Below are 12123 nucleotides of genomic sequence, written 5' to 3' on the forward strand. Positions count from 1 at the left end.
TCATATCTGCATTTGAAACTGTGTATGGAGTCAGCCTCCACCACATCACTGCCTAATGCATTCCATCTATTAACTACTCTGACACTGAAAAAGTTCTTTCTAACATCCCAGTGGCTCATTTGGGTACTAAGTTTCCACCTGTGTCCCCTTGTTCGCCTACCACCCGTGTTAAACAGTTTATCTTTATGTACCTTATTGCTGAGAATTTTGTAGGTAGTGATCATGTCTCCCCTTACTCTTCTGTCTTCCAGTGTCATGAGATGCATTTCTCGCAGCCTGTCCTCGTAACTCATGCCTCTTAGTCCTGGGACTAGCCTATTGGCATACCATTAAACTTTTTCAAGCTTCGTCCTGTGCTTGACAAGGTGTGTGTGTGTGTGTGTGTGTACGTGTATAACACACACGTACTTATGTGGTACGTATGTACTACATAATTGTAAGGCGTTTGCTGAATTAGAAAAGTCGGCTAGCAGTCCACCCTTAACGACACAATTAACTCATTACATAAAAAAAATACGTGGCTGTGCAACAGTGTGTGGGAATTGGGGAACTGGTGTGCATTTAGACGACTGGTGAGGACCAACAATGACGTAGAAGGATGGCACCAGCGTCTGAATCAAAGGGCAGTGAGGGACAACTTGGCTTTATATATTTTAATCTCCTTACTATACCGTGAGGCGTCCCTGGTAACCTTGCAATACCAACTGGTTTCTGATCAAAAGCTAAAGTCCAGTCGCCGCAAGGGCAATGAAGAGAAACAGGAACATTTGTGGAAGCTTTGGGACCGTTACGAGGAAAAACAGATAAGCACCTCACAGTTCCTCAAGGAATGTTCGCGTTTTATCCCAGGAAGTGCCTGAACTAGAATTAGAAAACAGCAATCTGTTTACTGGTTGTTATTTAACTTAAGTTAGTTGTAAATGATAATGTAAAAATAGCCACTGAGAACTGATGAGTTGCCCAAGACTTTTGCTCGTAAAGAGGGAATTGATTACAAACTTGGACTGCCTTTGAGCAGCCCGAGGGCAGCAATATCCCAGGAACATCAACTAAATTTCGGAGACTTGAAGCAAAGTGAAATTCACACCAGTTACTCCATCTATCATTCTATTATGCAGGAAGAACCGCACGTGTATGGGTCATCCAATAATGTTAGCAGACTTCTAGATGTTACCACTGCTAGGCTTAGGCTCGGCTACAAGTACCTCTGGGAGTTTGTATAACATCTGCTGATGTAGATTTGACTAAATGTAAACTCTGTCAGCAGAACTATTCGCTTACTTTGCGTCATTATATAATGGAATGTGAAAAAATCGCGGAATTTAGAGATAACACCTTCAATAGTGTCCAAGAAATGTGTAAGTACTTCATTCATAATGATGTGCTGCTCGAAATCTTAGCGAAGTATCCAAAATTTGCTTACTGTAGGTAATGCTGCACTGTAAAGCTGCCGCCCAGTTGAGTGGGTGTGGAGTACATGACTGTAAAGCTGCCGCCCAGTTGGGTGGGTGTGGAGCACATGACTGTAAAGCTGCCGCCCAGTTGGGTGGGTGTGCAGCAAGACTAGTAACTGTGTGACTCACCATAGATGTAAAGTGCCTTGTATAGTGACTGTTGTGAGCCTCTTGTTGATCACTTGTGACACAAAGATTATTGATGTGTGTATTTGTGTAGGTGATTAGATATATGTATGTGTATGTATATATGTATACGTATATATATATATGTACATGTATGAGAGTGTGTACATGTATATATATTAATAATTTTGTAACTAGCGTCACAAATTGCTATTTGCTTAGCTAAACGAACTAGAGGGTTCAGTTCCTGAACCGATTATGTGCCTCTGTAATCCTTTACACCACCGCCCACGGGATAGGTATGGGGTGCATAATAAAGAAAGAAATAGAATTGAATTAGTCTGATTAAGACTTTATGACCATGTAATCTATGTTTTGCTCCACTACTTAAAAAGTTGAGTATGGGGTGCATAACAAATAATAGCCTCCTTCGGGGGCGCCTTGTTTCTAAACGTGTTAGTCTTAAATCCTTTAATCTCAAATCTTGCTACAATGTACCTCTTAATATATGTTATGTACTCTCGCAACCCAATGTACCTTCTTGTATATAAATAAATAAATAGATTTCAACTGTAAGGGGGTATGGTTTGCACCTTGTTATTCTAATAATGGATAAATAATTCTAATAATGGAAGCGCTAATTATATGAACAAGTGCCATGTATTTATTCAGACGAGAACAACAGCGAACACAAACCAGCGCATATACGAACGGAATGGTTTGTATGTACAAAATTCTCAGTGAACGAAGTTGTTTCTAGCCCGGTATCCGAAATTGCAGTATACGACTTGACCAGTCCCCGTCACGGCATCATGGATCAGCTGACGCCATAAACACAACACACCGCCCTATGGTGCGGCAAGTCTCCCTCTAACGCACACCTCTGTTTTAGTCGCCGCTCCTCTGTCTGTACCACAACGCAACAAACACTTTTGAAACTCTTATCATCCTCAACATAAACGCCTGTACCAACACCTGTACTGGTGCAGTCATCGGGAGGACAAACACTTCATGCAAACTGCACCTACTATCAAGAAGAAGAATTCCATCTGTTAACTATTCTGACGCTGAACAAGTTCTTTTTAACGTCCGTGTGGCTCATCTGGGTACTAAGTTTCCACCTGTGGTCTCTTGTTCGTGTTCCACCCGTGTTAGGGTGGTACCTAACCCTAGGTGGTGCAGTGGTAGCCCCCGTGGCTGTAAGAGAGCAAGATGAGTCAGGACGTGATTGTGGACGCTCTGCCGTATATAGACACCGGGTATGAGGAGCCAGGAGTGAGGGAAGCGGTATGTGGTCCTAGTTGTTTTATTGTTGTTAGATTCAGCTACTCTGAACAAAAAGTTCCAAGTAGTTGTTCCTTTCACCCCGTCCAATTCCAAATCTTTATTATGATCCCTTCCAAATGCTATATAGTCGTAATGGCTTGGCACTTTCCCCCCCTGATAACTCCCTTCATACTCCTGAGACTGATGGATGCTTACTACTACCTCCACTTGTGTATCTCCTGCACTGTCTTTACCCCCTTATATCCTCCATTACCTCTAATTTCCCTTATCTCTTTCCCTGACACTACCTGCCATTACCTCTCCTTCCCTGATGCTACCTGTCCTCCTTTACCCATAAATCTCATTCATAAAAGGGAATCCCTCTAGGATACCACTTAGTTAAGAAGTACAGTACAAACTTGATTCCTGAATTTACCCAAGGGCCTCTAACACTAGTGACTTCGACGAGGACAAGAAGCTGGCGGCTTGTCGAAGGTACCCCCCCCCCATATGCCAGTCTTCTGACCATTTGTGGGAGTTCTTTGTATGGTTCCAATATTGTTATTATTTTCCACATTATCATATATCTTTGTGTCGTCTGCAAATTTGATGATGTGATTTGTAATATTCTCATCTGTGTCATTGATGTAAATGGCAAAAAGGGTTGGCCCCTAAATGGACCCCTTAGGTACCCCACTTACCATATTCCTCCAGTCGGATTCATTCCCATTTAGTACAGGTACAACCCTTTGTTTTCTTTGTTTCAATCATTGTTTTATCCATTCTAGTATTCTACCATTTATTCCACAAACCTGTAATTTCCTTGCCAGTCTTTCATATGGTACCTTATCAAAGACTAGCAAAATCCATGTATACTTCATCCACCAGAAGTCTCTTGTCTGAGACGCTGGTTACTGTTTCCTAAAACTTGAGCCGGTTTGGAAGACACGATTTATTTTTAACAAACCCATGTTGAGTCGATTTTACAAGATTGTTCAATGAAAGATGGTGAACGATTCTCTCGGTAAGCTTGCTTGTGTGATGTCAAGCGAATTGGACAGTAATTTTCTGTTGAGCATTTTCTGCCTTTATTCAAATAAGGGGTGACATTTGCACATTTCCAATCTAGGAGGACTAACCCTTGGTCCAGAGATTTTGTGAAAACCTTATTTAAGCAGTAGGCATAGTTCTTCTGCCAGTTCCTTTATAACTTTGGATTGGATTCCATCCACACCTGGAGCTTTTGAGTCTTTCAATTTGTCAATGTTCTTCCTGATTGTCACATGTTATAGGTATATCCCTAAATTCATTCTCTTCATCTCCTTCAAACATTTGTGTGTGTGATGGGATGTCATCCAACCTTTCTACCTTTCTAGTGTGAACACTGATGTAAAATACTCATTCAGTGTGTTTGCTGCCCTTTTATTGTCCATTATAACTTGGTAAGTCTCATGTTGTAAGAGTCCTGCTGAGTCCTTTTTGTTTTACTTCTTATATAAGCGTAGTATGATTTTGGATCTTTCTTTGTTTCAGGCAAGTTTCCTTTCGTAGTTTCTTTTGGCTGATATGAATTCTTGGGTGGCTGAGTTTAGTGCTCTTTTGTATACTGTACTCACCTAATTGTGCTTGCGGGGGTTCTATCATATCTACATTTGAAACTGTGTATGGAGTCAACCTCCACCACATCACTTCCTAGAGCATTCCATTTATTAACTACTCTGACACTGAAAAAATTCTTTCTAACGTCTCTGTGGCTCTGTATCTCGTAATCAGTGTTGTCCATGGTGGGTTTATACATTCTCCAGAGCCGCTTAGTAGTCAGTCCTCGTTTTACGAGCACTGACTATCAAGGGTTACTGATTACTACAGAGTTCTTTTCTTTCTCTTTGGCACATTTTTGAACGAGTTCTGTGATGACCCTCTTTAAGTTTTGCCATGATGCTTCCATGCCATGTTTAATTATCAGCTCCCTCCAGAAGATGTTTTGCAATTCCTCTCTTTCCTTGATAGTCTCCTCGATGGTAATCTAGAAATTCATCATCTCTGACCTTTATGTGGGTACCTATGTTCATTGTCCATCTTAAAATACAGTATGGTGATAATATGCGGGGGTTAACTTTTTCTCCCAACCGGATTTGATCAATCATGCCCTCTTCTGATGTTAGCACAAGATCTAGAATGCTCTTACCTCATGTGGGCTTTACCAATTCAATGAGCTATATGCGACCAACTCGAATTTGTTGCAGTGAGGGATTCATTGCAACCGGAGATGCCTCCAGGATGCATTTTCCACGCCCTATGGGCTATTTCACTTGACAAAATTTTAATATCTATCTATAATATAATAGACAACTACCAAATGAACATGTCTGCAAAGAAATTTAACCACTTCTAGCTTATTTCTCACGTCCCCAGCCTCAAAACTCATTTTCAAAAGGTAGATCAACATATCCCATGAATCATCGTATGATGATGACCACAGCCTAAGGGTTAAAGTGCATGAAGCAGGAAGTTGATTACAAGAAATGCCTCCCTCGCCTTCTGTATCTTTTTAGTGTACTGCTGGGTATTTGTAATGTAGGTAGCACTTGTATGTTAAGCGTAGCTAGATGTAGCTGTTTTCTCAAAGGAGTTTTTATTGCCCTGAATCCTTTAGGACAGAATGATAATATTTTAGTGAATATTATTTTAAATAATTTTAATTTTGAAATGTGTTAATGTAAGTTATATTTATTATTAATACATAGCAGTATCGTATTTATTGTGTTTATTGTTTACAGCATATTTACAATGGTTACGTAATGTTTTCAGGCCATTGCAATGGTGGAAGACGAAAAGAAGCGCTACCGACCCACCAAGAACTATTTGGAGCACCTTCCTTCACTTAATTTAAATGCCTTTGAGGTAAGTCTGCATATTACTAGGTAGTGTGTGTGTGTGTGTGTTTCTATTCATTCTTGCAAACATTTCATTAACCTTGTGTACATCTCTTAACTCAAGTCTTTGGTAGCTCCCCCTTTACCAGAATGATCCAATTCAAAAGAAAATTGTTTGATCAGCTTGTGTGACCTCTCGTCTAAGCTCGAGTCCTTGGTCTCATGCTGCAAAATTACCTCTCCTCTCTCTACTGTCCTGACTCATGTTCTCACAAATTGTAAGGTGTGTGTATCTCCGCATCAGATAGCGCCGCACAAGTCTCACAGTTTCTCGGTCACTGTATCTATGGCTCCTGCAGAACTTCAAGCAATTTGGTCTCTGTGGCCTAGACTACTATCCTAGGTTTTTCCTTAACACCTTTGTGGGTCTGTCTTTCAAGATCTCTTATTAAACAATATATTGAACATTACTATATTACTTGCCCGAAACGCATTGCGTAATAGTGGCTTTAGGCATTGTATGTACTAGCTCTATCTATATATCAATCCATTAATGTAACATCACTTGTATGTATATACCTTACCTGAATAAACATCTGAATCTGAATCTGAATATATTTCCTTCTCCAAGGTTATGCAGTTAAATGTGCAAAATTTTTGCCATTATAATGATTTACCCTTCTAAACAAAATTATGCTTGTTGCCATATGGGGTCATAATTAGCATGTTGTTACCTTTAATGTGAATTTGAGGCATATACTGTACTATATATACATAGTGTATCTTCTCTCTCATCAATGTTGCATCTGGTCAACCTTTTTCCTGAATTTGTGGTCAGAGTTTTGATTCATGAGACTCAATGACATTGAATCCTTTCAATGTTATCAAGTGCACAGGGTTCCTTTCCCTGCAAACACACAATGTAACTGTCCCTATTTTCCACTTGTTAAAACTTGTAGTAAAGTTGTTACATCTTGTTATAATGTTTTTATGATGTATTAGAATGTTGTTACAACTTTTAGGTGTTAAGACTTGTTCGAACGTTGTAGCAACGTGGTAGTTTTGTTGTGTGTTTGGCGGGTAACATTTTGCATTAGAGTTGTCTTTCTTCACAGTACCACAAATATATATTATGGAAGTACTGTACTTGTTGCTGCCCTGTTTATCATCTAAGATTATTTAAAGACCATCTCAACTAACCAATATAAACTGTACTATATTTATTATCTATAGACGGAGGTGATGCGTTGTGAGTTCGAGCGTGTTGCTGCTCGACAGCCAATGGACACGCTGAGTATGAAGCGCTACGAGTTACCACCACCACCCCCTGGAAAAATGACAGACGTCGCTGCTTGGGGCGAGTGTGTTGACAATTCTATGGCACAACTTGAGCATCAGGCGACCAGGCAGGTTTCTCAGTGGTGTCATGCCTATGTAGGATTGGGGTTTTAATTCTTGGTGACATACCTAATTCCTATTAAGGACATTTAAAATTGTTTATGAAACAGATTTCTCAGATGTAGTCTTTTTCTGGGAGGATCCCCTTGTGGCTCCCTGAAGTTACTGTATTATGAGATGGTACCATCTACTAGGTCGCATCAGACATGGAGTTCCATAGGCCTACCAGGGATCAGTGCCACACCTGACTGACTTGCAGAGGCACAGGGAGCAGTGACGTTTATTTTTGCCACCTGACTGGGGAAGCCAGCCAGAAAGTTAGCAAATCAACACAAACCACTGCTGGCTTCACAAGAGATCGAAGCGTCTAAATCCACCTAAAGAACCCCCCTCCTTCCCCTTCAGCTATGTAAACAAGCAATTGAATTCTCTTTGAACTTGCACAAGCTCACTCACTCTACCTTCCCCACTCGTTTGGGGGCAGGTAGCTCACTGCCAGCTGGCGTCCCAGTTCTATAGCTGATGTAGTTTACTAGGTCCCCACTCTTCCATGCTGGCTCCATTGTTCTGCTTTTTCAACTAAATTATGGTGTTTGCTCTTGGTTGCATTTCCTGTACACTGGTGTAGTTTAGTCAAGTTTTGACTAAGCTTGGAGCTACTGTACATGTGTGTAGGTTTATCTTCTCCGTGTGCTCCCTAGTGCTGTCCTTGCATTGCCAGGGTTATCTTCCCAGGAGTGTTCAGTAGCTGCTTCTGTAGAAGTTCTCTTTGCATGTGGTGGGCCTCACTCTGGGTGAGTCAGGCACCTTCGAACATTTCTGTCTGAACTTGGATTGGGATTGACTTTGGCTGGCGGGGCACACTGGCAAAATGCGCGCTTCTTTCAGCACGCCAAGGTATCGCGCTAAAAGGCACGTTGCCCAGGTTATGTCGGCTTACTTTTGGGTCCAGCATAGCGATCCCAATGCCAGGGTGTTTTGCTTGGGTTTATCCTTCAGGCTCTAGAAATCCCTTGTGTTTCGGTAGTCCTGTAGATATTTCCCCCTGAATGTGCTCACACTTCATGTAGGTTTAAGGATTGCTTGTCGTTGGTGCCAATTAGCAGTGTTCATTCTTTCTACATTCACCTGTTGGGTTGGTGATGCCTTCGACCCTGGGTCTTGGGTTTTTTTCTCTCCCCAAATAGCTCATATTTGTGGCCCCTCCTGAAGAGGTTAGGGCTTGCCAAGCAGCAACCAATTTGCATGTTACTTTTTCTAGATTGCAAGTTGTGCGCCCAGTTGGATGCCCTGGAGTTGCCTTGGTTTGTGTTTAGGGACCTGGAATTTGGGGTGTTGGTGAACTTCAATTTGGTTCTATTCACACCACCTCTTCCTTCCCTTATAGGTGTGGTTTGACCTCCCTTTAATCCTCCTCCCCTGCTTCTGGCCCTGATGCATCTGAAGGTTTCTGGGTCGGGAGAGGGTTTAGCTGTGGATGTGGCTCTGTCAGCTCAGAGGGTTGGCCCCTTCTGATTCAGGCAGAGGCAGTTGAGCCTGCTAGTCCCATTGGGGCTTCTGGGTTTTCCTTTCAGTCAGCCCTTTCTTCCTTTGAAGTCTCTCCCTAGGACTCTGCTTTTCTAATACCGAGTGGTGGGCTACGATGCTGGTTCTGCCCTTGGGCATTCGAATGCAGCTTTTGGGGATTGGGAGAAGTTGGATTTGGTCCCTTTGGTGTCGTTCGACTCTACATGGTTTCCTGATTCCCATCATGAATTTGGGTTTAGCCTTTTGTGGGGAGGGGGGAGGTTCATATCCACCCTCCCTGTATGGGTATGATTTGTGTGTGGCTTCCCAAGGATTTGTTTCTGTGTGCCTTTTGGTGCAAAGCATTAAGAGAAGGAAGTTTCCTTCTCGGGTCCCACCTGTGGCAGTTCAGGAGGCTCTTTATGCACTTCCTGCGAGACCCAGTTTATGCCTCGTTGATGGATCCTTCCTCTTTTCAGTTTAGGTCTTCTCCTTCCTGGATGTGTTACAGGGTTCCAGTATTTTTCTAGCTGGCAGACAATCCCTTGTTTTCACTTGGTGCTTATCATACCCACATGCTGGAGTGGCGTGTGGTGTCGACCATGCTGCAGATATTTCTGGGGCCATTCTTTTGTGCCTCTTGATGACTGCCTGTTTGCTTCAGCTTTTTCTAAGGCCGTGTGTCTCGTGCCGCTCCTTGCCCAGGTTCTTCTCTTGGTGGTGCTTGTGGCAGATAACTCTTGTGCTTGTTTGCATTTGGGTTCCATCATGTGTTTCTGGGTCTCATTGAGTTGCATTCTGATTAGCTCATTTAGGGTATGGAACACTCGGTGGGGGCCCACATGTGTGGGGTCTTGGCGCCTGCTGTTGCTGCTTTGGCTGCGCCTTGAGTGACTTGGTTTTCCGAAGTCATCTGCCCATGCTCCACAAAGCAGTGGCCACGTTCTTCACCATCTGACTCTCATATCAACAGGTTGTTTTTACCCTTTTTTTGGATTCAGCATTGGCCCTTGCTCTCCTGTTCACCTCTCCTTTTTTCCCTCTGTTTTTGTTGTTGTTTTAATTCTAGTTATTTGAGGCAGTCAGGTTAAGCTGGGGAATTGCCATCTACCCTTTCGTGGTTCACTCCTTTGACGGGACAGTGGTGGGATGGGAGTGGCTCGCCTGGTTTGCTGGCTCCTGGTACCGCAATTTGTAGGCTTTTTGGGTTGTTTCCCGTGGCCTGCTATGGGGTTGGTCAGTTCCTCCCCTTCAGTGGGTTCTGGTGTTTCTGGTAGGCTTTCTTTCCTTGCCTACACTGTCAGGTCTTTCCTGGTAGGCTTTCTTTCCTCACCTACATTGGGTCACCTTGGAGTGGGTGGCTTGTGGCATGATTGAAATAGCTCCATCACTTCGTTGGGTTTCCTGCCTCTTCCTGGTCCAGAAAAAGGATCCACTACACCTCTGGTTCATCCTTGCCCCTTTTGTAGCTGACCCGTTCATTCCTTGCCCCTCATTCCTGATGATTGCCTAGTCCCAAGTTAGTCTCATACTAGAAGTGAATGCTTGTATGGTGTCCCTACCTCTATTGGCACATCCCTATACATCTGGGGTTCAGGGATTGGCAAGGTTTTATAGTGGTATGGCAGGCTTACCCCTTTCAGTTTTCCCATTTGGGCACAATCTGGCTATGCGCATGTATACACGTTTGGCTTGAATCGTCATGGACCATCTTTGTTGGGGGTTTGTGTTTTGGCTTAACACGATGACTGGCTGGTGTGGGGCTTGCAACCGGTCTGTGTATCTGCTAGCCATGGCTCTGGTTCTTTCTCACTTGCTAGGTTTACTATCCTGGTGAACTGGCAGAGATCCCAATTAGTTCTGCCCCAGGTTTGGACTTTGCTGGGCCTCAGTTCTCATACAGTCGCTTTCTCCGCTTCCCACAGCCTTGACCTGGTTGCGGCACTGCTGCCTGTTGCTGTTGAGTTGGTCCCGGGTAACTCAACGGCTGCTCAAGAGGGACCCTGAGCTTTGCCTGCACAGTGTTTTTATCTGGCATTGTGGGGCTCCTGCAGCTGTTCTGGTATCCCTGGGTCAGTTCCTTTCACCGCCAATGCAACCTTAGGGTGCGGGCCCAGTTGGCCCTTTGCTGGCTGTTACATCGCCAGCTTTCTCTTTGGGCTTTTGGGGTTCAGTTCCATGATGCTTTCCTCTGCCTTTGCTCGACATTCTTCACTAATGCCTCGGCTCTGGGTTGGGGTTTGGTGACCAGCAGTCGCCAAGCTGACCAGGGTCATTGGTCTCCTCTCTTTCATTGGGTTCATAGTACGGTTCGGGTGTTTGCAGCAGTGTGGTATGCTCTCTGGAGGATTCAGATTCCTCTATGTTCCAGCTCCATTCAGACTCGTCCGTCACGTTATAAGTTGGGGGACCCACTAGGGTTACAACCAGGTACTGGAGTACCACCTAAAGGGGTTAGGATAAGCCCGGCCCACAAGGAAAACAATTCCCAGAATTATATACATAAATATGGTTTGTAATCTAGAACAGATCGTCTAACCCTATGCAAGAGGGGTGATGGATACTCAAGGTTAATATCTTCTTTACTCCACACTAGTCATATCTCCACACTTGCCATATCTCCACACTTGCCATGTGGCTAGCTGCCTGGGTTGAGCAGCTGATCTCACAGTACCCATTTACTTACTCTCTAATACAATATTAGAGGATGTCTCCAGACACTCCAGAATATCTACTACTACTAATACAATATTAAATTGCCACCCTGCAGTTCTAAGTATAAATGTAACATCCTAGCTTTACAATACACTAACAAATTATTATCACAGTGTAACTACAAAACTAGTAGCCTCAAAATGCTCCGTCTGGGAAAGACAATTGCCCGCCATTTTGGGGTGAACCCTCCTTTATATAAACACATACATTCCTTCCTTACTGCCAAATCTAACTGACTAGCTCTATCATTTAATAATATATTTTATTATATCATTATCACCGAATAATCTCCCCACCTTCAGCCTTGCACTAAAATACATACATAAGTGAAGGGTTCCTACATCGTCTGTGGTCCACCTTCCACAGTGCAATACTGGACCCAGGGTTGTAAAAGTTCACTCTCTCAACTGGAGGCATTTGCTTTGACCCGGTCTCTTTGGAGCTGGACACATTGTGTAGCTTATCTGCTGGGTTTTGGATTTGGTTTTCCATGCAGTTAAAGTCTAGGAAGTGTCCAATGTTCTCGCAGGCAGTCTGTCCCAGTTTCTTCTTTCAATGGCATGTGCCGCTGATGCCACCTCCTCCTTGTGGCTTTGTAGGATGTTTGTGTGCCTGGACAGGAACCTCTTTGCACCTGCATGGAATCAGTGCTTTTCCTTGTATGCTGCTCCGTTCCTTGGAACGTTTCAAGCTCTGGATGCCTTTCAGCTGGACTGGTCGAGGTTGGGGGGGGGGGGGTTCCTTTACCTTTCCAGTGGTCCGGCTATTGTTTCAGATCCTGT

At 43.5% G+C, this 12123-nt stretch overlaps 1 protein-coding gene across 1 annotated transcript; it reads left to right on the plus strand.

The window, feature by feature from the left end:
* Positions 1-2352: 2352 nt before the first annotated feature.
* BCAS2 (BCAS2 pre-mRNA processing factor) lies at positions 2353-7128 on the plus strand (the record flags this gene model as incomplete). Its single annotated transcript, XM_069300067.1, is given in 3 exon segments — positions 2353-2867; positions 5658-5750; positions 6956-7128. Coding segments are annotated over 3 exon segments (341 nt in total), but the record flags the coding sequence as incomplete, so codon positions are not given.
* Between the last annotated feature and the right edge of the window lie 4995 nt (positions 7129-12123).

The sequence above is a fragment of the Procambarus clarkii genome, chromosome 43 (assembly GCF_040958095.1).
Source record: "Procambarus clarkii isolate CNS0578487 chromosome 43, FALCON_Pclarkii_2.0, whole genome shotgun sequence".
Lineage (NCBI taxonomy): Eukaryota > Metazoa > Arthropoda > Malacostraca > Decapoda > Cambaridae > Procambarus > Procambarus clarkii.